Source organism: Oncorhynchus mykiss, chromosome 3, assembly GCF_057628025.1.
Source record: "Oncorhynchus mykiss isolate SJ-2025 chromosome 3, ASM5762802v1, whole genome shotgun sequence".
NCBI classification, from domain to species: Eukaryota; Metazoa; Chordata; class Actinopteri; order Salmoniformes; family Salmonidae; genus Oncorhynchus; species Oncorhynchus mykiss.
In genome coordinates this window covers 83,339,483-83,364,536 of record NC_143024.1, presented here as the reverse complement: position 1 = coordinate 83,364,536, position 25,054 = coordinate 83,339,483, and the positions used below count along the sequence as shown (strand labels likewise).

Genomic DNA, 25,054 nt, shown 5'->3' with positions numbered 1-25,054 from the left:
CTCTTGGCTAAGAGTTGAGGAGAGACTGACTGCATCACTTCTTATATTTGTATAAGAAACATCAATGTTTTGAAAATCGCAAATTGTTCGCATAGTCAACTTACACATAGATCTGACACACGCACTTATCCCACCAGACATGCCACCAGGGGCCTTTTCACAGTCCCAAAATCCAGAACAAATTCAAGAAAGTGTGCAGTATTATAAAGAGCCCTAATTGCATGTTACTTCCTTCCATCTCATATTGCTCAAATCAACAGCAAACCTGGTTTAAAAAAACAGATACAGCAACACCTCAGGTCACAACACCCCTCCCCTATTTGACCGACATAGTTTGTGTGTATGTATCCTAGCCACCGTGCTTCTACACCTGCATTGCTTGCTGTTTGGGGTTTTAGGCTGGGTTTCTGTACAGCACTTTGAGATATCAGCTGATGTACGAAGGGCTATATAAATACATTTGATTTGATTTGATTTTGATATTGATATAGTTCTGTCCTTGAGCTGTTCTTGTCTATTGATGTTCTGTATTATGTTTCATGTTTTGTGTGGACCCCAGGAAGAGTAGCTGCTGCTTATGTAACAGCTAATGGGGATCCTAATAAAATACCAAATACCAAAGACGAGGTCAGTACAGGTGAATCAAAGCTGGGACCGAGAGATTGAAAAAAAGCTCTCAAGTCCATCAGACTGTTAAACAGCCATCACCAGCCTGCTTCCACGCAGTTACGCAACCCTGCACCTTAGAGGTTGCTGCCCCCTCTACATAGACTTGGAATCACTGGCCGCTTTAAAAATGAAAACCTAGTTACTTTAATCATGGTTAAATAGTGTTTACATACTGCTCTACTCATCTCACATGTATATACTGTATTCTATTCTACTGTACGATCTAATATTTATATATTTCATAATTCTATTATTTTACTTTTAGATTTGTGTGTATTGTTGTGAATTGTTAGATATTCCTGCACTGTTGGAGCTAGGAACACAAGCATTTCACTACACCCACAATAACATCTGCTAAAATGGTGTATGTGACCAATACAACTGGTTGGATTTTATACACTATATTAGACCCAGCCTTTGGAACTTTGGTGTTCCTAGAAATGGCTACGATATTGTGATCCCTAGATCCGACAGAATTGGATACATCTTTCAAGGTAGAGGAGAGGGCAAACAAAGAGGATAAATAGAGGACTTATGAAGGAGAGGGCCAGGTTAGAGTAGAGGACTTATAAAGGAGAGGGCCAGGGTAGAGGACTTATAAAGGTAAGGGACCGTACATTTGCAATATGGACTTTCTCACTAATCATACACGAAATGCCGAAATGTTCCCTTAAGGTATGAGAGGGCCAGGGTAGAGTAGAGGACTTATAAAGAAGAGGGCCAGGGTAGATGACTTATAAAGGAGAGGGCCAGGGTAGAGGACTTATAAAGGAGAGGGCCAGGGTAGAGTAGAGGACGTATAAAGGAGAGGGCCAGGGTAGATGACTTATAAAGGAGAGGGCCAGGGTAGAGGGTTTATAAAGGAGAGGGCCAGGGTAGAGGGTTTAAAAAGGAGAGGGCCAGGGTAGAGGGTTTATAAAGGAGAGGGCCAGGGTAGAGGACTTATAAAGGAGAGGGCCAGGGTAGAGGACTTATAAAGGAGAGGGCCAGGGTAGAGGGTTTATAAAGGAGAGGGCCAGGGTAGACTTATAAAGGAGAGGGCCAGGGTAGAGGGTTTATAAAGGAGAGGGCCAGGGTAGAGGGTTTATAAAGGAGAGGGCCAGGGTAGAGGACTTATAAAGGAGAGGGCCAGGGTAGAGGACTTATAAAGGAGAGGGCCAGGGTAGAGGGTTTATAAAGGAGAGGGCCAGGGTAGAGTAGAGGACTTATAAAGGAGAGGGCCAGGGTAGAGGCCTTATAAAGGAGAGGGCCAGGGTAGAGGGTTTATAAAGGAGAGGGCCAGGGTAGAGGGTTTATAAAGGAGAGGGCCAGGGTAGAGGGTTTATAAAGGAGAGGGCCAGGGTAGAGGGTTTATAAAGGAGAGGGCCAGGGTAGAGGACTTATAAAGGAGAGGGCCAGGGTAGAGGACTTATAAAGGAGGGGGCCAGGGTAGAGTAGAGGACTTATAAAGGAGAGGGTCAGGGTAGGGTAGAAGACTTATAAAGGAGAGAGCCAGGGTAGATGACTTATAAAAGAGAGGGCCAGGGTAGAGTAGAGGACTTAGAAAGGAGAGGGCCAGGGTAGAGGACTTATAAAGGAGAGGGCCAGGATAGAGGGCTTATAAAGGAGAGGGCCAGGGTAGAGTAGAGGACTTAGAAAGGAGAGGGCCAGGGTAGAGGACTTATAAAGGAGAGGCCCAGGGTAGAGGGTTTATAAAGGAGAGGGCCAGGGTAGAGGACTTATAAAGGAGAGGGCCAGGGTAGAGTAGAGGACTTATAAAGGAGAGGGCCAGGGTAGAGTAGAGGGTTTATAAAGGAGAGGGCCAGGGTAGATGACTTATAAAGGAGAGGGCCAGGGTAGAGGACTTATAAAGGAGAGGGCCAGGGTAGGGTAGAGGACTTATAAAGAAGAGGGCCAGGGTAGAGGACTTATAAAGGAGAGGGCCAGGGTAGAGTAGAGGACTTATAAAGGAGAGGGCCAGGGTAGAGTAGAGGGTTTATAAAGGAGAGGGCCAGGGTAGATGACTTATAAAGGAGAGGGCCAGGGTAGAGGACTTATAAAGGAGAGGGCCAGGGTAAAGTAGAGGACTTATAAAGGAGAGGGCCAGGGTAGATGACTTATAAAAGAGAGGGCCAGGGTAGATGACTTATAAAGGAGAGGGCCAGGGTAGAGGACTTATAAAGGAGAGGGCCAGGGTAGAGTAGAGGACTTATAAAGAAGAGGGCCAGGGTAGAGGACTTATAAAGGAGAGGGCCAGGGTAGATGACTTATAAAGGAGAGGGCCAGGGTAGAGGACTTATAAAGGAGAGGGCCAGGGTAGAGTAGAGGACGTATAAAGGAGAGGGCCAGGGTAGATGACTTATAAAGGAGAGGGCCAGGGTAGAGGACTTATAAAGGAGAATGTTATGGGGAGTGAATGAGGACCCAAAAGCGAACTAACTTAAACAGAGCTTCTTTAATAACCAAACATAGGTAGGCTCAGATAGACCGGCAGATTCCGACAGGACAGGACAAGGTTACAGCAAACATGACGATAGTCTGGCTCAGGCATGAAACACAACAAACAAGAATCCGACAAGGACAGGAACAGAAACAGAGAGAGATATAGGGACCTAATCAGAGGGAAAAAGGGAACAGGTGGGAAACGGGGTGAATGGGTAGTTAGAGGAGACAAGGAACAGCTGGGGGAAAGCGGGGGAGAAAAGGTAACCTAACAACGACCAGCAGAGGGAGACAGGGTGAAGGGAAAGGACAGAGACAAGACACAACATGACAGTACATGACAGTACCCCCCCACTCACCGAGCGCCTCCTGGCGCACTCGAGGAGGAAACCTGGCGGCAACGGAGGAAATCCTCGATCAGCGCACGGTCCAGCACGTCCCGAGAGGGAACCCAACTCCTCTCCTCAGGACCGTACCCCTCCCAATCTACGAGGTACTGGTGACCACGGCCCCGAGGACGCATGTCCAAAATTCTACGGACCCTGTAGATGGGTGCGCCCTCGACAAGGATGGGGGGGGGGGGGAAGACGAGCGGGGGCGCGAAGGACGGGCTTGATGCAGGAGACATGGAAGACCGGGTGGACGCGACGAAGGTATCGCGGAAGAAGAAGTCGAACTGCGACAGGATTAATGACCCGAGAAATACGGAACGGACCAATGAACCGCGGGGTCAACTTGCGAGAAGCCGTCTTAAGGGGAAGGTTCTGAGTGGAGAGCCAAACTCTCTGACCGCGACAATATCTAGGACTCTTAGTTCTACGCTTATTAGCAGCCCTCACAGTCTGCGTCCTATAACGGCAAAGTGCAGACCTGACCCTCTTCCAGGTGCGCTCGCAACGTTGGACAAAAGCCTGAGCGGAGGGGACGCTGGACTCGGCGAACTGAGATGAGAACAGCGGAGGCTGGTACCCGAGGCTACTCTGAAAAGGAGATAGCCCGGTCGCAGACGAAGGAAGCGAGTTGTGGGCGTATTCTGCCCAGGGGAGCTGTTCTGACCAAGACGCAGGGTTACGAAAAGAAAGACTGCGTAAGATGCGACCAATAGTCTGATTGGCCCGTTCTGCTTGACCGTTAGACTGGGGGTGAAAGCCGGAAGAGAGACTGACGGAAGCCCCAATCAAACGGCAAAACTCCCTCCAAAATTGAGACGTGAATTGCGGACCTCTGTCCGAAACGACGTCTGACGGAAGGCCATGAATTCTGAAAACATTCTCGATGATGATTTGTGCCGTCTCTTTAGCAGAAGGAAGCTTAGCAAGGGGAATGAAATGAGCCGCCTTAGAGAACCTATCGACAACCGTAAGAATAACAGTCTTCCCCGCTGACGAAGGCAGTCCGGTGACAAAATCTAAGGCGATGTGAGACCACGGTCGAGAGGGAATAGGAAGCGGCCTGAGACGGCCGGCAGGAGGAGAGTTACCGGACTTAGTCTGCGCGCAGACCGAACAAGCAGCCACGAAACGACGCGTGTCATGCTCCCGGGTGGGCCACCAAAAACGCTGGCGAATGGAAGCAAGCGTACCCCGAACGCCAGGGTGGCCGGCTAACTTGGCAGAGTGAGCCCACTGAAGAACGGCCAGACGAGTAGGAACGGGAACGAAAAGAAGGTTCCTAGGACAAGCGCGCGGCGACGGAGTGTGAGTGAGCGCTTGTTTTACCTGCCTCTCAATTCCCCAGACAGTCAACCCGACAACACGCCCCTCAGGGAGAATCCCCTCGGGGTCAGTGGAGGCTACTGAAGAACTGAAGAGACGAGACAAAGCATCAGGCTTGGTGTTCTTAGAGCCCGGACGATAAGAAATCACGAACTCGAAACGAGCGAAAAACAGCGCCCAACGCGCCTGACGCGCATTAAGTCGTTTGGCAGAACGGATGTACTCAAGGTTCCTATGGTCAGTCCAAACGACAAAAGGAACGGTCGCCCCCTCCAACCACTGTCGCCATTCGCCTAGGGCTAACCGGATGGCGAGCAGTTCGCGGTTACCCACATCATAGTTACGTTCCGACGGCGACAGGCGATGAGAAAAATACGCGCATGGGTGGACCTTGTCGTCAGAGAGGGAGCGCTGAGAAAGGATGGCTCCCACGCCCACCTCTGACGCGTCAACCTCGACAACGAACTGTCTAGAGACGTCAGGTGTAACAAGGATAGGAGCGGATGTAAAACGATTCTTGAGGAGATCAAAAGCTCCCTGGGCGGAAACGGACCACTTAAAGCACGTCTTGACAGAAGTAAGGGCTGTGAGAGGAGCTGCCACCTGACCGAAATTACGGATGAAACGACGATAGAAGTTCGCGAAGCCGAGAAAGCGCTGCAGCTCGACGCGTGACTTAGGGACGGGCCAATCAATGACAGCTTGGACCTTAGCGGGATCCATCTTAATGCCTTCAGCGGAAATAACAGAACCGAGAAATGTGACGGAGGAGGCATGAAAAGTGCACTTCTCAGCCTTCACAAAAAGACAATTCTCTAAAAGGCGCTGGAGGACACGTCGAACGTGCTGAACATGAATCTGGAGTGACGGTGAAAAAATCAGGATATCGTCAAGGTAAACGAAAACAAAGATGTTCAGCATGTCTCTCAGGACATCATTGACTAATGCCTGAAAGACAGCTGGAGCGTTAGCGAGGCCGAAAGGAAGAACCCGGTATTCAAAGTGCCCTAACGGAGTGTTAAACGCCGTCTTCCACTCGTCCCCCTCCCTGATGCGCACGAGATGGTAAGCGTTACGAAGGTCCAACTTAGTGAAAAACCTGGCTCCCTGCAGGATCTCGAAGGCTGAAGACATAAGAGGAAGCGGATAACGATTCTTCACTGTTATGTCATTCAGCCCTCGATAATCTATGCAGGGGCGCAGAGACCCGTCCTTCTTCTTGACAAAAAAAAACCCCGCTCCGGCGGGAGAGGAGGAGGGGACTATGGTACCGGCGTCAAGAGCTACAGACAAATAATCTTCGAGAGCCTTACGTTCGGGAGCCGACAGAGAGTATAGTCTACCCCGGGGGGGGGTGGTTCCCGGAAGGAGATCAATACTACAATCATACGACCGGTGTGGAGGAAGAGAGGTGGCCCTGGACCGACTGAACACCGTGCGCAGATCGTGATATTCCTCCGGCACCCCTGTCAAATCACCAGGCTCCTCCTGTGAAGAAGAGACAGAGGAAACAGGAGGGATAGCAGACATTAAACATTTCACATGACAAGAGACGTTCCAGGAGAGGATAGAATTACTAGACCAATTAATGGAAGGATTATGACAAACTAGCCAGGGATGGCCCAAAACAACAGGTGTAAAAGGTGAACGAAAAATTAAAAAAGAAATGGTTTCACTATGATTACCAGAAACAGTGAGGGTTAAAGGTAGCGTCTCACGCTGAATCCTGGGGAGAGGACTACCATCCAGGGCGAACAAGGCCGTGGGCTCCTTTAACTGTCTGAGAGGAATGTCATGTTCCCGAGCCCAGGTCTCGTCCATAAAACAGCCCTCCGCCCCAGAGTCTATTAAGGCACTGCAGGAAGCTGACGAACCGGTCCAGCGTAGATGGACCGACAAGGTAGTGCAGGATCTTGAAGGAGAGACAGGAGTAGTAGCGCTCACCAGTAGCCCTCCGCTTACTGACGAGCTCTGGCCTTTTACTGGACATGAAGTGACAAAATGACCAGCGGAACCGCAATAGAGACAGAGGCGGTTGGTGATTCTCCGTTCCCTCTCCTTAGTCGAGATGCGGATACCTCCCAGCTGCATGGGCTCAGCACCCGAGCCGGCAGAGGAAGATGGTAGTGATGCGGAGAGGGAGGCGACGGAGAGCGCGAGCTCCTTTCCACGAGCTCGGTGACGAAGATCAACCCGTCGCTCAATGCGAATAGCAAGTTCAATCAAGGAATCCACGCTGGAAGGAACCTCCCGGGAGAGAATCTCATCCTTTACCTCTGCGCGGAAACCCTCCAGAAGACGAGCGAGCAAGGCCGGCTCGTTCCAGCCACTGGAGACAGCAAGAGTGCGAAACTCAATAGAGTAGTCTGTTATGGATCGATTGCCTTGACATAGGGAAGACAGGGCCCTGGAAGCCTCCTCCCCAAAAACAGATCGATCAAAAACCCGTATCATCTCCTCCTTAAAGTCTTGATACTGGTTAGTACACTCAGCCCTTGCCTCCCAGATTGCCGTGCCCCACTCACGAGCCCGTCCAATAAGGAGAGATATGACGTAGGCGACACGAGCAGTGCTCCTGGAGTAAGTGTTGGGCTGGAGAGAAAACACAATATCACACTGGGTGAGGAACGAGCGGCATTCAGTGGGCTCCCCAGAGTAACACGGCGGGTTATTGATTCTGGGCTCCGGAGATTCGAAAGCCCTGGAAGTGGCCGGTGGATCGAGGCGGAGATGGTGAACCTGTTCTGTGAGGTTGGAGACTTGGGTGGCCAGGGTCTCAACGGCATGTCGAGCAGCAGACACTTCCTGCTCGTGTCTGCCTAGCATCGCTCCCTGGATCCCGACGGCTGAGTGGAGAGGATCCGAAGTCGCTGGGTCCATTCTTGGTCGGATTCTTCTGTTATGGGGAGTGAATGAGGACCCAAAAGCGAACTAACTTAAACAGAGCTTCTTTAATAACCAAACATAGGTAGGCTCAGATAGACCGGCAGATTCCGACAGGACAGGACAAGGTTACAGCAAACATGACGATAGTCTGGCTCAGGCATGAAACACAACAAACAAGAATCCGACAAGGACAGGAACAGAAACAGAGAGAGATATAGGGACCTAATCAGAGGGAAAAAGGGAACAGGTGGGAAACGGGGTGAATGGGTAGTTAGAGGAGACAAGGAACAGCTGGGGGAAAGCGGGGGAGAAAAGGTAACCTAACAACGACCAGCAGAGGGAGACAGGGTGAAGGGAAAGGACAGAGACAAGACACAACATGACAGTACATGACAGAGAAGGCCAGGGTAGAGGGTTTATAAAGGAGAGGGCCAGGGTAGAGGGTTTAAAAAGGAGAGGGCCAGGGTAGAGAACTTATAAAGGAGAGGGCCAGGGTAGAGGGTTTATAAAGGAGAGGGCCAGGGTAGAGGGTTTATAAAGGAGAGGGCCAGGGTAGAGGACTTATAAAGGAGAGGGCCAGGGTAGAGGACTTATAAAGGAGAGGGCCAGGGTAGAGGGTTTATAAAGGAGAGGGCCAGGGTAGAGTAGAGGACTTATAAAGGAGAGGGCCAGGGTAGAGGCCTTATAAAGTAGAGGGCCAGGGTAGAGGGTTTATAAAGGAGAGGGCCAGGGTAGAGGGTTTATAAAGGAGAGGGCCAGGGTAGAGGACTTATAAAGGAGAGGGCCAGGGTAGAGGGTTTATAAAGGAGAGGGCCAGGGTAGAGGGTTTATAAAGGAGAGGGCCAGGGTAGAGGACTTATAAAGGAGAGGGCCAGGGTAGAGGACTTATAAAGGAGAGGACCAGGGTAGAGGGTTTATAAAGGAGAGGGCCAGGGTAGAGGGCTTATAAAGGAGAGGGCCAGGGTAGAGGGTTTATAAAGGAGAGGGCCAGGGTAGAGGGTTTATAAAGGAGAGGGCCAGGGTAGAGGACTTATAAAGGAGAGGGCCAGGGTAGAGGGTTTATAAAGGAGAGGGCCAGGGTAGAGTAGAGGACTTATAAAGGAGAGGGCCAGGGTAGAGGCCTTATAAAGGAGAGGGCCAGGGTAGAGGGTTTATAAAGGAGAGGGCCAGGGTAGAGGGTTTATAAAGGAGAGGGCCAGGGTAGAGGACTTATAAAGGAGAGGGCCAGGGTAGAGGGTTTATAAAGGAGAGGGCCAGGGTAGAGGGTTTATAAAGGAGAGGGCCAGGGTATAGGACTTATAAAGGAGAGGGCCAGGGTAGAGTAGAGGACTTATAAAGGAGAGGGCCAGGGTAGAGGACTTATAAAGGAGAGGGCCAGGGTAGAGGGTTTATAAAGGAGAGGGCCAGGGTAGAGGGTTTATAAAGGAGAGGGCCAGGGTAGAGGACTTATAAAGGAGAGGGCCAGGGTAGAGGACTTATAAAGGAGAGGGCCAGGGTAGAGTAGAGGACTTATAAAGGAGAGGGCCAGGGTAGAGGACTTATAAAGGAGAGGGCCAGGGTAGAGGGTTTATAAAGGAGAGGGCCAGGGTAGAGGACTTATAAAGGAGAGGGCCAGGGTAGAGGAATTATAAAGGAGAGGGCCAGGGTAGAGTACTTATAAAGGAGAGGGCCAGGGTAGAGTAGAGGACTTATAAAGGAGAGGGCCAGGGTAGAGGACTTATAAAGGAGAGGGCCAGGGTAGGGTAGAAGACTTATAAAGGAGAGGGCCAGGGTAGAGGACTTATAAAGGAGAGGGCCAGGGTAGAGTAGAGGACTTATAAAGGAGAGGGCCAGGGTAGAGTAGAGGACTTATAAAGGAGAGGGCCAGGGTAGGGTAGAAGACTTATAAAGGAGAGGGCCATGCTTATACAGGTATAGGAGAGGATCAGTCATTTCATACCACAAAATCATCATGGGTTTGCAATATATTGTCTTGTACGATAGTAGCACCATCAAACAGAATAGTCCTACTGAACATCAGGGACCTTTCAGTCTCCTCACAGCAGTTGTGTTGTTAATCACAGAACGTTGTTGTACAGATGTGGTCTCCTCCCACTGGAAGGACGGCAGTGCAGCACAGTGGGAGATTGTTGCTTACATCACATGGGTAGAGAGAGAGAGAGAGAGAGAGAGAGAGAGAGAGAGAGAGAGAGAGAGAGAGAGACAGAGAGACAGAGAGAGAGAGAGAGAGAGAGAGAGAGAGAGAGAGAGAGAGAGAGAGAGAGAGATAATCTATACTGTAGCACAGAGCTCGGTAACTAGATTATTATTTCGTAGCGGATGGTTGGGGGGCCTGAACATAGTTAAATCGAGACACGATCACGTCTCTGTTCTTATTCATGGGAATACTATATTTCCCAAATGAAACACATTTTTTTTGCTGAGTTCCTTGGGATTTTTGTAAAAAAAAAATATATACAAATAACTACAATCATAAACATTTGTATTTATCACTTGCGGGACGGGTTGTCCTGTGGGGCCGCCTGTTGCCGAACCCTCCTGTAGCAGATCAAAGCTCTAGTGTTTTAAGCTTAGAGTGTTGTGTGTGTCAGGGAGGAATGTGTGTGTGTCTGTGGTTCTCCCTCTATGTCACAGATCCGCCAGTAAAGCACAGTGGAAACCAGGGTAGTCAGCAAAGTATATGTCTGATGAATGCCATAGCATGTGTATCATCAATGTGTGTGTGTGTGTGTGTGTCTCCGCTAGTAAAAGTATGTGCATCTGTGTGTGTGTGTGTGTGTTTGTGTGTATCCGCTAGTAAACGTATGTGCATCAGTGTGTTAATGTGTGTGTGTGTGTAAAATGTATGACCGAGCTGCCAGATACAGTCCTTTTTACTGCTGTCATGTGTTTATGGAGCCTGGCCTGTGAAATAATGGAGTCTAATTTCTTTCCACTAGAGTGCTCCCATCTGCTGGATTTGGGGGCCAGTACAGTAAAACCCTCTATCAGGGACAATTATCCCATGCTTAGAGAGGACTGCACCGTAAGCGTGTGTGTGACCCACTCACTCCCACTGCTAATGATGCAAAGAATGTGTGTGTGTGTGTGTGGGTGTCGCTCCGGGTGGACTGCTGCGTAAGCGAGTGTGAATCTCTCACTCCCCTCCTCTGGGACAGTGAATCCAGGACATATCGCCCTGAGGGAACATCACAAAAGGTGTGTGACAGTGTGTCCCACTCCCTCCCAATGGAATGTCTCCAAGGATGACGGATGCTACACCGAGACGTCACAGCATGAATCACTCCCCAGATTCCTTCAATGGAGGGATGGACTGCATCAACTCAGCCCTGGGGGAAGAGGAGGGGGCTGTGTATCTGCTGCTGCAGGTACAGTAGTGGTGAAGGGAAGAGGGTACACTAATGGAAAACTGTCATGTATACGGTCATTTTAGCTATTATCTTCAGTATAATGTAAATAATGGTGCATTTTGGGAAAATGTCTGTATTTCCAATGGTACTGTATCGTATCTTTGGCGTGACAAAACACTTTTTGACCACTAGTGGGCGCATGGCATTGTTGTTTAATAACATATTTTATCCTTTTAAGAGGCTGTATTTGTTGAGCCTGTGAGTGAGAATGCTGTTCCAATTGAACTCCTACAGTATGTGGTTATAGTGCTCCATTAAGTTTTAAATGTACAGGGGACAGATTGTAGTGGCTGCAAGTCTTAAACCTTAAACGGTTGAGCATTTTGACACATCCTTTTGATCTGTTTTGCCCTGTAGTCACTGACAGTTTGGAAGCCTTTGTTAAGGCCTAAAATTCTTAATTAACATGCTGTAATGTGTGAACACCGTCTAGCAGCCAACTTGCTTTGATACTGTATTGATATTACTGTAGGTGTACTGTATTATTAAATACAGAATTTTACCCGGCACCAAGCTACCTGTAAGAAACTGTAATATTCACAGCAAACACTTTACAGTGCATAATACAGCTAGTAATGTAGAGTACAATCACAACTCCATTAACTGTAAGGTGGTCGTAGCCAAGTCATCTCCCATGCAATATAACACCGCTTCCAGCTTTACAGGTGTGTGTACCTATCTATAATGAGTATGTCAGTGTGTTTTTAAAGCTATATAGTGGCTAGGTTAGAGCTACGTTGGCCAGCAGGTTGGCCGAGTAGATAAAGTGGGCAGTATTTCCTGGCAGCTCTCTCGCTCTCTCTCTCTTCTCTCTTCTCTCTCTTCTCTCTCTCTCTCTTCTCTCTCCTCTCTCTCTCTCTCTCTCTCTCTCTCTTCTCTCTCTCTTCTCTCTCTCCTCTCTCTTCTCTCTCCTCTCTCTCTCTCTCTTCTCTCTCTCTTCTCTCTCTCCTCTCTCTTCTCTCTCTCTCTTCTCTCTCCTCTCTCTCCTCTCTCTCTCTCTCTTCTCTCTCCTTTCTCTTCTCTCTCCCTCTCTCTCTCTTTCTCTCTCTCTCCTCTCTCTCTCTCCCCCTCTCTCTCTCTTCTCTCTCTTCTCTCTCTCTCTCTCTCTCTCTCTCTCTCTCTCTCCCCTCTCTCTCTCTCTCTTCTCTCTCTCTCTCTGCAGATGTATCCCTCACTTACTCCTTCCATCCCTCCAATCCCTCCTTCCTTCTATGCCTTCCTCTCTTCCTATTGCCTCCGTAACAGCTACCTGCTCTATCTCTCTCCCTCTCTCTCCCTCTCTGTCTCTCGATCCATTTTCTCTTTATTTCTCTCTCCCTCTCTCCTCTTTCTCTTTTTTATCTCTACCTACACCTCTCCCTCCCTCTCTCACTTTCCTCCATCTCTCCATCAGGAATGACCTCAGTGCTGCTGGCTCCCCACAGTAAATCTGCCATATAGTTCCATAAAACTGCTAGGGGCATGACTTGACAAATATTAAGAAAGAGGAGAATAAATAAATAAAACTAAATAAAAGAGAAGAGCGTCTGGAGGGAGAGGATTCTTCTTCCCTGCTCTGTAAAATTGTGTGAGAAAAACTAAACGGAGTCAGGTTGTAAAATATTTACCTCGGTGTCTCTGAGTTTCACTAACTCTGCTGGGAGCCCTGTGGACTCACTGCATCAACACCATACACATACAGTATGCACACACTCACACAGGCATATACGTGTGTGTGCGTGTGTGTGTGTGTGTGTGTGTGTGTTTCAACTGATAGCTGGAGGACTCCTGATATCTCCAGGAGTGATAAGTATAATCAGTTGTTGTCTAGTACTGTCTTTTTGCTAGCTAGGGACATCTACTTTTAGTGTTGCCTGTCTTCCCAGTAGCCTACTTGGTGTGTGAACTGCTGACTGCTCATAACTTGCAGAGGATTGTTGACACATCAACCAGGATTAAGGGGCAGGGCAATTTGGGACTATTGTGGTTTTGGTATTCAGTGTCTGCGGCGGTCTCGTCGTGAAAACTATCGCCGAAACAAAGAGGAAGGAAGGAGAGGAAGGCTTCACTCTCTCACTTTAGTATCTCACCTAGTTATTTTCAGATTATCTCATTTAGCTCTTTTGTAGTTTAGGCAATTACTGTATGTGTGTGTTTTCTATACCTGTTCGCTCCTCTCACTGTAGGCTTTACAGATTCTCCCCACCCCTTGGCTGCAACCCTAATTTAGTGTCCCCTGCATGCACAACCCATGTGGAATTCCTGGTCTACGGCAACGTATGAAACTGCTGATCTGCGGTCAGGCTCGCCCGAGTTCATCTCAGCCTATGCTGCCCTTCAGTCCCTAGACTTTTTGGCCCTGACGGAGACATGGATCACCCCAAAAAACCGTGCTACTCCAGCTGCTCTCGCATTTGACTATGTTTTCTCTCATAGTCCGAGAGCATCTGGTGTGACAGAGCTGCTAATTTGTCCTAAGTGGAGATTTTCTCTTTTCTCCCTACCATCTCGTCATTTGAATTCCATGTTGTCAGTGTCAGTTGTCCAGTCAAGCTTAACACTGTAAATTACTGCCCACCAGGTGCCATTAGAGATTTCCTCAGTGACCTTTAAAAACTAATTTCCTGACAATGGCTCACCACTCTTCGTACTGGGCTACTTCAACTTTCTGATATCTGCCTTCGATTAATTTATTTCCAACTCTCTCTTTCCCTTCTTTGCTTTTTTTTTTGACCTCGCCTTTTCCCAGTCCCCTCCAACTCACAAGGCCGGCAATACACTTTACCTCACCCTTTCCCAGTCCCCTCCCACTCACAAGGCCGGCAATACACTTTACCTCACCTTTTCCCAGTCCCCTCCCACTCACAAGGCCGGCAATACACTTTACCTCACCTTTTCCCAGTCCCCTCCCACTCACAAGGCCGGCAATACACTTTACCTCACCTTTTCCCAGTCCCCTCCCACTCACAAGGCAGGCAATACACTTTACCTCACCCTTTCCCAGTCCCCTCCCACTCACAAGGCAGGCAATACACTTTACCTCACCTTTTCCCAGTCCCCTCCCACTCACAAGGCAGGCAATACACTTTACCTCACCCTTTCCCAGTTCCCTCCCACTCACAAGGCAGGCAATACACTTTACCTCACCCTTTCCCAGTTCCCTCCCACTCACAAGGCCGGCAATACACTTTACCTCACCTTTTCCCAGTCCCCTCCCACTCACAAGGCAGGCAATACACTTTACCTCACCCTTTCCCAGTCCCCTCCCACTCACAAGGCAGGCAATACACTTTACCTCACCTTTTCCCAGTCCCCTCCCACTCACAAGGCAGGCAATACACTTTACCTCATCTTTACTAGAGGCTGTTCGTCAACTAATCTCACTGCAACCCCCCTCCAGGTCTCTGATCACTACTTTGTTTTTATTTTCTGTCTCCCTCTCCTCCAACCCTGGCCACGCAGCCCCTACCCAGATGGTCATGCGCTGTCACAATCTTTGCTCTCTCTCTCATCTTCTATCCTATCATATCTCCCTTCTGCTAAATCCTTCTGCCTCCTGTCTCCAGATTCTGCCTCTTAGATCTTACTATCCTCCCTTTCCACATCCTATGATTCGCACTGTCCCCTTTTCTCCCGCCTGGCTCGACCCTCCCCTCCTACTCCATAGCTAAGTGACTCATTGCAAGCTTACAGAACAGGACTGAGGGCAGCTGAGTGAAAATGGCCTTCTGGATGACCTATCATCCTTACACTCCCTCCTCTCTACCTTCTCTTCTTCTGTATCCGCTGCTAAAGCCACTTTCTATCACTCTAAATGTAACTAACCCTAGGAAACTATTTTCCACCTTCTGCTCCTTCCTTAATCCTCCATCCCCTCCCCCTCATCCCTCTCTGCGGACGACTTTGTCAACCACTTCGAAAAGAAGATTGACAACATCCACTCCTCATTCACTCTGACTATAGAGTCCACTCACACAGAACTACCCTACGCTTTGACCTATTTCTCCAGATGAAATCCTGGGACTAGTGAGGTCTGGCTGCCTGCTCGACCCCATCCTCTGCTCCCTTCTCCAGACCATCTCTGGAGGCCTTCTTCCATTCATCACTTCCCTCATCAACGCATCCCTGACCACTGGCTGCATCCCATCTGACTTCAAAATGGCCTGAGTCGCTCCTCTTCTCAAGAAACCAACACCCGACCCCTCTGACATCAAAAACTACAGACCGGTATCCCTTCTTTCCAAAACATTTGAGGCTCTACACACTACCAAAGCTGACTCTCTCTCCTCTGTTCTCATCCTACTACGTCCATCCGCTGCCTTCGACACCATGAACCATCAGACCTTCCTCTCCACCCTATCAGGGTTGGGCTTCTCAGGGTCTGCACACACTTGGATTGCATCCTACCTGGCAGGCTGCTCCTACCAGGTGACTTGGAGAGGATCTGTGTCTGCACCAAATACTCTCACTACAGGTGTCCCCCAGGGCTTGGTTATAGGCCCTCTCCTCTTTTCGCTATACACCAAGTCACTCGGCTCTGTTATGTCCTCACGTGGTCTCTCCTATCATTGCTTTGCGGATGACACTCAACTCTTTTTCTCCTTCCCCCCTTCTGACACACAAGGTAGCAAAACGTACCACTGTGTGCCTGGCATATATCTCAGCTTGGATGATGGCCCACCACCTCAAGCTCAACATCGACAAGATGGAGCTGCTCTTCCTCCGGGGAAGGCCTGCATGCTCCAAGGCCTCTCCATCATGGTTGAAAACTCCACGGTGTCCCGCTACCAGAGTGCAAAGAACCTTGGCATGACCCTGGGCAACACCCTGTCGTTCTCTGCAAACATCAAAGCAGTGACCTGCTTCTGCAGGTTCATGCTCTACAACATGTGTCAAAATCATTCCATGGAGGGCTGAGTGTCTGCGGGTTTTTGCTCCTTCCTTGTACTTGATTGATGAATTAAAGAACTCCCCTCACATGGTTGTCTAGGTCTTAGTTGAAAGGAAAAAAACTAAAACAAGCAGACACTAGGCCCTCCATGGAATGAGTTTTACACCCCTGCTCTACAACATCCGTAAAGTACAACACTCAAACAGGAAGAGTCGCAGGTCCTAATCCAGGCACTCTGGACTAATGCAAATTGATGTTGGCAGGGCTCCCTGCTTGTGCCATCATACCCCTGCAACTTATTCAGAACGCTTCAGCCAGCCTTGTGTTCCTTGCCAAATCTTCCCATGTCAACCCACTCCTCCTCACACTCCACTGGCTTCCAGTCGATGCTCGCATCCCATACAAGACCATGGTACTTGCCTACGGAGCAGTAAGAGGAACCGCCCCTCTTTCTCTGCTCAAACCCTACGCTCCAACCCGAGTACTCCATTCTGACATCTCTGGTCTCTTGGCCAGGGTCTCCCACCCCTACAGGAGGGCAGCTCCCACTCAGCCCAGTCCAAGCTGTTCTCTGTCCTGGTACCCCAATGCTGGAACCAGTTTCCCCCTGAAGCTAGGACAGCAGAGTCCCTACTCATCTTTTGAAAACATCTAAAACCCTAATCTTAAAAGAGTATCTTAAATAATCCCACAGCACCCCCCCCCCCCCGCACCCCCTCCAAAAAAATAAACTTTCATGAACTAAACTATAACTCACACTTGACCCCTACTAGCTCTGACTTTGCTAATACCTACTTCATTGATGAATGATTGACTAACTATGACTGAGATATGTGGTTGTCCCACCTAGATATGTTAAGGTTAATAAACTAACTGTACATCGCTCTGGATAAGAGTGTCTGCTAAATGACTTAAATGTCAAATTGGTGTGTGTTTGTGTGAGTGTGTGTGTGTGTTGTGTGTACTAGATTGCATGTCTGTCAGTCCATTGATGGTAGCCTATTCACCCTTGGTCAACCACAGATGTGAGCGCAACAAGGTATCACGTTTTCCCCAAACGTCTATGGGTGAAGTAAAGGTGAACATCATTTTTGGACGTTTAAGTTGAGACATTGTTACCTAACTTCATTTACGTAAAAATGAAACCAAAAACACTTGAATTGGGCTGGGGGTTTCACATCTCGTAAAGTTAAGGGTTAAGGTTTTGGACATGGCTGAAATAGTGGTTAAATGAATCTTCTACTGCACACATATTGGTTATTATTTTTTTTATATGTCATCCTATTTTTTTTGGAAGATTGAGGATTTTGCTAATGTATCAATAATACAAAATGCAAAACTATATATATCTCACAATCTGATTCTGTGGCCCATTCTTCCTAGCTGTGACTGTCCTCACTATCGAAAGGGTATGATGCTTCCTGCTCAATTAGGCTCCTTTCGCTCATAGAATGTTCCTGTGTTCATTGCCTGTGAATGTCAGTGGATACGTTGGCAAAAACATTGACCAAGGCCATAATTTTACATCAAATTACATATCTTTCATTGAGCATGATATTGACCTTAAAAGTAGCCTAACTGCACAACGTTGCCCTAAGGCAACAAACAAATGAGATTAACTACACAACGTTGCCCTGAGGCAACACAAAGAAAACAACATATTTTTTTGAATGTACAGAGCCTTCAGAAAGTATTCACACCCCTTGATTTTCACACATTTTGTTGTGTTACAGCCTGAATTCTAAATGTATTAAATTGAGATTTTGTGTCACTGGCCTATACACAATACCCCATAATGTCAAAGTGAAACATTGATTTTCGATTTAAAAAAATAATTAATTAAATATGAAAAGCTGAAATGTGTTGAGTCAATAATTATTCCACCCCTTTGTTATGGCAAGCCTAAACAAGTCACATAATACATGGACTCACTCTGTGTGCAATGATGACATAATAACAATGATGACATAATAACAATGATAACATAATAACAATGATGACATAATAACAATGATGACATAATAACAATGATGACATAATAACAATGATAACATAATAACAATGATGACATAATTACAATGATAGTGTTTAACATCATTTGTGAATGACTACCTCGTCTTTGTACGCCGCACAGGTCCCTCAGTCGAGCGGTGACTTTCAACACAGATTTAACCACAAAGACCAGGGAGCTTTTCCTATGCCTTGGTAGAAGGGTTGAAATAAAAATGTCCCTTTGGTATTTTATTAGGATCCCCATTAGCTGTTACACAAGCAGCAGCTACTCTTCCTGGGGTCCACACAAAACATGAAACATAATACAGAATGACATAATACAGAACATTATTAGACAAGAACAGCTCAAGGACAGAACTATATACATTTTTAAAAAGACACATGTAGCCTACCTATCAATACATACACACAAACTATGTCGGTCAAATAGGGGAGGGGCGTTGTGACCTGAGGTGTTGCTTTATCTGTTTTTTTTAAACCAGGTTTGCTGTTGATTTGAGCAATATGAGATGGAAGGAAATGTTATGCAATAAGGGCTCTATATAATACTGTACACTTTCTTGAATTTGTTCTGGATTTGGGGACTGAAGAGACCCCTGGTGACATGTCTGGTGGTTTAAGTGTGTGTGTCAGAGCTGTGTGTAAATTGACTATGCAAATCATTTGGGATTTTCAACACATTAATGTTTCTTACAAATATAAGAAGTGATGCAGTCAGTCTCTCCTCAACTCTTAGCCAAGAGAGACTGGTATGCATAGTATATATATGTCAGCCCTCTGATTACAATGAAGAGCAAGACGTGTCGCTGTTCTGGGCCAGCTGCAGCTTAACAAGGTCTTTCCTTGCAACACTGGACCATACGACTGGACAATAATCAACATTAGACAAAACTAGAGCCTGCAGAACTTTCTTTTTGGAGAGTGGTGTCAAAAAAGCAGAGAATCTCTTTATTACGGCTAGACCTCTCCCCATCTTTACAACCATTGAAACTATATGTTTTGACCATGACAGTTTACAATCTAAGGTAACGCCAAGTAATTTAGTCTCCTCAACTTGTTCAACAGCCACACCATTCATTACCAGATTCCGCTGAGGTCTAGAACTTAAGGAATGATTGGTTCCAAATACAATGCTCTTAGTTTTAGATATGTTCAAGACCAGTTTATTACTGGACACCCATTCCAAAACAGACTGCAACTCTTTGGTAAGGGTTTCAGTGACTTCATTAGCTGTGGTTGCTGATGCTTATATGGTTGAATCATCAGCATACATGGACACACATGCTTTGTTTAACGCCAGTGGCAGGTCATTGGTAAAAATAGAAAAGAGTAGAGGGCCTAGAGAGCTGCCCTGAGGTACACCACACTTTACATGTTTGACATGAGAGACGCTTCCATTAAAGAAAACCCTTTGAGTTCTATTAGATACATAGCTCTGAATCCACGATGTGGCAGAGGTTGAAAAGCCATAGCACATACGTTTTTTAAACAACAGGTTATGGTCAATAAAATTTACTTAACCTTTCTGATCTCCCCATCCCGGATCCGGGATCGTGAATACAGACTCAAGCTCATTACCATAACGCAACGTTAACTATTCATGAAAATCGCAAATGAAATGAAATAAATATGCTAGCTCTCAAGCTTAGCCTTTTGTTAACAACACTGTCATCTCAGATTTTCAAAATATGCTTCTCAACCATTGCAAAACAAGCATTTGTGTAACAGTATTGATGGCTAACGTAGCATTTAGCGTAGCATTTAGCATTAGCATTCAGCTGGCAACATTTACACAAAAAAACAGAAAAGCATTCAAATAAAATAATTTACCTTTGAAGAACTTCAGATGTTTTCAATGAGGAGACTCTCAGATAGCAAATGTTCAGTTTTTCCTGAAAGATTATTTGTTTAGGACAAATCGCTCCGTTTTGTGCGTCACGTTTAGCTATGAAAAAACCCCTGTATCCAGGATTGTGTATATCTATCAGCAAGCTCATTAGCATAACACAACGTTAACTATTCATGAAAATCGCAAATTAAATGAAATAAATATGCCATCTCTCAAGCTTAGCCTTTTGTAAACAACACTGTCATCTCAGATTTTCAAAATATGCTTCTCAACCATAGGAAAACAATCATTTGTGTAAAAGTAGCTAGCTAGCGTAGCATTTAGCGTTAGCATTAGCGTTAGCATCCAGCACGCAACATTTCAACAAAAACATACAATCCTTAAAATAAAATAATTTACCTTTGAAGAACTTCGGATGTTTTCAATGAGGAGACTCTCAGTTAGATAGCAAATGAAAAATTCAGTCCTCAAAACGCGAACTTTTTTCCAAATTAACTCCATAATATCGACTGAAAACATGGCAAACGTGGTTTAGAATCAATCCTCAAGGTGTTTTTCACATATCTTTTCGATGATATATCGTTCGTGGAAGCATGGTTTCTCCTCTCAATCAAATGGAAAAATACTGGCAGCTGGCTTTGCGCACCAATTTCGACGCAGCACACCAGGCGGACACTTGGAAAATGTAGTCTCTTATGGTCAATCTTCCAATGATATGCCTACAAATGCGTCACAATGCTGCCGACATCTTGGGGAAACTTATTCCTGTCGCATTCACAGCCATATAAGGAGACATTAGAAAACAGAGCTTCAGAAATTCTGCTCATTTCCTGTTTGACGTTTCATCTTGGTTTCGCCTGTAGAATGAGTTCTGGGGCACTTACAGACAATATCTTTGCAGATTCTGAAACTTCAGAGTGTTTTCTTTCCAAAACTGTCAAGAATATGCATAGTCGAGCATCTTTTCGTGACAAAATATCGCGCTTAAAACGGGAACGTTTTTTATCCAAAAATGAAATAGCGCCCCTAGTGATCCAACAGGTTAATGTCCTGAATACAAAGTGTTACGTTTGGGGCATATTCAACACAACACATCACTGAGTACCACTTTCCATAGTTTCAAGCATGGTGGTGGCTGGATCATGATATAGGTATGCTTGTCATCGGCAAGGATAAGGACATTTTTTAGGATAAAAAGAAACGGAAAAACACAAACACAGGCTAAACACAGGCAAAATCCTGGTGGAAAACCTGGATCACACTACTTTCCATCAGACACTGGGAGATTAATTCAATTTCAGCAAGACAATGACATAAAGCACAAATGCCAAATCTACACTGGAGTTGCTTACCAAGACGACATTGAGTGTTCCTGAGCGGCCTAATTACAGGATGGCAAGCCCTAAAAATGTCACCTTCAACAACCAACTCGACAGAGCTAGAATAATTTGAAAGAATAATGTGCAAATATTGTACAATCCAGGTGTGCAAAGCTCTTAGAGACTTACCCAGAAAGACTCACAGCTGTAATCACTGCCAAAGGTGCTTCTACAAAGTATTGACTCAGGGATGTGAATACTTAACTAAGTTATATATTTCTGTATTTAATAATTGCAAACATTTCTAAAAACATGTTTTCACTTTGTCATTATAGGGTATTGTGTGTAGATGGGTAAGAAAAAACATATATTGAATCCATTTTGAATTCAGGCTGTAAGAGCAAAATTGAATAAGTTCAGGGCAATGTTCCCTCTAAGCTGAGCGAGTGCGTGGGTTCACAGCTCCCTGGAACTGCTGAGCAGAAAAAAGATCAGCCTGCGCAGAGAAGCACGATACTTAACTAAAATCAACTTTCTAGAGTTTCCCCCCTTAGTTAACACTATCAACGTTTCCCTTTGCTGTGGGAATTGTGATCGAAAAAAACGCAATAGTAGCCACTTTAAATGTAACATACCAAAACAAAACAAACTATGCAAGACTTAGTATGCAAAACTAACTATGCAAGAGATTTTGTTGTTGGCAGAATGCATGGTAGCGCTGTAGGATTCTATTGCATTTACATGCACGACTCTGGCCGTAATCTACACAGACTGGTGCAGCATAAACAATTAGACATGCAGTAGGCCTATATGTAAATAGACCATTGCCATATATGGATTTGTACCATTCACTTTGAACTGGACTGTGTTTACAGCATTAGCGGTTGTAAGTAGATGTGCTTGTTTTGAGATCAACACGAGAGCTGCATGTAGACACGTGTGCACATTTGTTCATATCCTCTGCTAGTTAGTGAGTTATTAGCCCAGTTATCGATAATTTGTAGTCAGCAATGGGTAAGTGCTTGTTGCCTACAAGAGCAGACAACATTTACATTTCTAGACATCTTTAAAAAGTGAGTAGGGTAAAGAGATTTTTTTTGTCTTAAAGGGGCAGTGTTGTATTCTTAAACAGGCTTGAAGAAGCTAAATAGCCAATAGGCTATAATGTTATGGGAAAATTTATACATTTTACTTTGTAAAGTGGTTTCTTGCATCAAACACCACAACAACATTCCCAGTCACCTCCTTGTCTGAAGGACAAGTGGATAAACAGGTTAATGTCAAGCTCTGCATGTTTTATTAAAAAGTCTCACTACACATTGGCTGCTACTGTAGACTGAATGATAGAACAGCTATTTCCATGTTAAAACATTATGGGATGCATTTTCTCCATTGTTTTTGATGGTAGGCCACTCTGGTAGACTTACATTATGACCAAATAGCCACAGTAGCCTACTAGACCACTGTGTGAAACTGTAACTTAAAGCGGGTACAGCCTTAGTGTTCACAGTAAACACGCACTGGGAGTTGCACAGAATGTTCACAATCAGCAGAGCTAACAATTGCTCAGTTCCTTCTTTAGAGGTTCCTACACAAATACATATTTTTTATTGTGAAGTTCCCTCTATTTAAACATGCACAATAATTAAAGGTATCTTACCCTTGATGCGCTCAGGTTGCTCTGCTTCCTCCCCCAATTGATACATCCTTCTGACTTCTGCACCTCATTGGATTGTTTACAGACATGTCATCACATATTGTCATTTTGTCCTTTCTAGAGTGATCTCCCTGTGTGAGCTACCAATAACCCACGTGTATCCCTGATAACAACAAAACACTAAAGACAAGAGTGGTATTGTCTCCAAAGCACTCTGTGGAGCAAACACACACACACAAATGCACGTACCTCGGGCCACCCTGACCCCTGTCAACAAAGACAATCTGCAGTATTGTAAGCCACCTCCTCTCCATGTGGACAACCACGCTACACAACACTGGCACCATATGGAGCCGATATCGTTGAGGAAACAGCAGCATTTCTATACACATAATTTTTTTTTTACAGTGTCTGTGTTCTTCTACCAGAGTTAAAACTGTCATCATCAATCTGTCTGATAAGCAGGGAGGTTACAGTCTAAGAGGATCTGTGAATTCATCACTTTTCAGTCATTTAGAGATGCAGTTTTGTTCTTTCTTTCACACTCTAGTACAGATGTAGGATGTTCATTTAATTCTTCTGTTGTTGATCATTTAAATTACTTCTAAAGATGATCATTTCCACTTTAAAATGTCAGACTTGATTTGCACCAATGAAAAATGTATAAAACATGTTCTTTATCCATTCATTATAATCCACATAATAATTCACATTTGCTGCAGGACTATTTTTCTGCTGTAGCAAACTGGCTCAAATGACATCCTATATCTGTATACAGCACCACAGAGGAAATAGACATACTGTAGATGCTAACATACAGAGGATCGTACGCACGCACACCCACACACGCACACGCACACACACACTTTGTTGGAGCTAGGAACCCATGCACTTCGCTACACCCGCAATAACATCTGCTAAATATGTGTATGCGACCAATAAAATTGTATTTGATTTGACACACACACATAAACACGCACGCACGCACGCACGTACGCACACACACACACACACACACACACACACACACACACACACACACACACACACACACACAAAGCTCCTACTGATGACGAAGAGGGAATAAATCCCAAGCTCCTGCCCTACCCTACCCAGGCCTGATTGCTTCTGCCAAATTTAAGGCGTGGCCCAGCCCCAAACACAAAATCTGAAATAACTTCCTCTGTTAGTAATTAGCTGCTCCTCTCTCTCTGTCACTCACTTATTGCTTGGAGTTTGCTCTGCATGCGCTTTGCACATGGTTTGGATCTGTGAGTATCCATAGCAACTGCTCCGCTTGGGCTGCTTTGCTCAATGACGAGACACTCTAAATCCCGACAAAACTGTAAAATAATCTCTCCTGTCTTATATTTGACAAGGTTGAAGCACTTCTGACACCATGTTATGATCTTAGTCAGATATGACTGTACTGCGCAGCAGAGCACGAGCAAATGGCTCAGCTTCAATATGTTAGTGATTAATTTAGTGATACCCGAGCCCTGCCCGTATCCTAGTTATTGATGAAAAAAAACAGCTTCTACCCAGTCTTAACCTGATGTATAATGTCGGGGCCTGTAAGGCTCAAGTCGTGTAGCAGAGCTCTAGCTCTTACCTAGCTGTAGCTCCATGTTGCTGATCTTGTTCTCAGAAGGATAAAGGATCTTCGGTGGCTTGTCAGTCAGAGGGGCTGGAACAAAGAAACACACAGTTTAGACATGTTAGATGTCACTCACAAACATGAGAATGCCATGGCATTGTCAACACCACCATACTGCTACTGAACCTTGCTTTTTTAAAGGCATAGACAAAAGTCATATAGGCTCACTTAGTAAGAGTAAAGATACAGTAAAAGGGATAGACAGAGAGAGGGAGACCGAGAGAGGGAGACAGAGAGAGGGAGACAGAGAGAGAGAGACAGAGAGAGGAAGACAGAGAGAGGGAGACAGAGAGAGGGAGACAGAGAGAAGGAGACAGAGAGAGGAAGACAGAGAGAGGGAGACCGAGAGAGGGAGACAGAGAGAGGGAGACAGAGAGAGGGAGACAGAGAGAAGGAGACAGAGAGAGGGAGACTGAGAGAGGGATAGACAGAGAGAGGGAGACAGAGAGAGGGAGACAGAGAGAGGGAGACAGAGAGAAGGAGACAGAGAGAGGGAGACAGAGAGAGGGAGACAGAGAGAGGGAGACAGAGAGAAGGAGACAGAGAGAGGGAGACTGAGAGAGGGATAGACAGAGAGAGGGAGACAGA

The 25,054-nt window shown here is 46.1% G+C and overlaps 1 protein-coding gene and 1 long non-coding RNA gene across 4 annotated transcripts in view; one reads left to right on the top strand and one right to left on the bottom strand.

Moving 5' to 3' along the window:
- The window catches only part of LOC110504643 (interleukin-1 receptor accessory protein-like 1-B), a 455,299-nt gene that overhangs the window by 118,102 nt on the left and 312,143 nt on the right, over window positions 1–25,054 (bottom strand). For all 3 annotated transcript variants that reach the window (XM_036975074.2, XM_036975075.2, XM_036975072.2), the window contains exon 6: window positions 24,422–24,496. In XM_036975074.2, coding sequence (XP_036830969.1) covers window positions 24,422–24,496 — 75 coding nt within the window. The remainder of the gene's footprint in view (window positions 1–24,421; window positions 24,497–25,054) is intronic.
- The window catches only part of LOC149984700 (uncharacterized), a 39,373-nt gene continuing 25,137 nt past the window's right edge, over window positions 10,819–25,054 (top strand). Inside the window, exon 1 of the long non-coding RNA XR_016494842.1 lies at window positions 10,819–11,059. This is a non-coding gene — a long non-coding RNA (uncharacterized LOC149984700). The remainder of the gene's footprint in view (window positions 11,060–25,054) is intronic.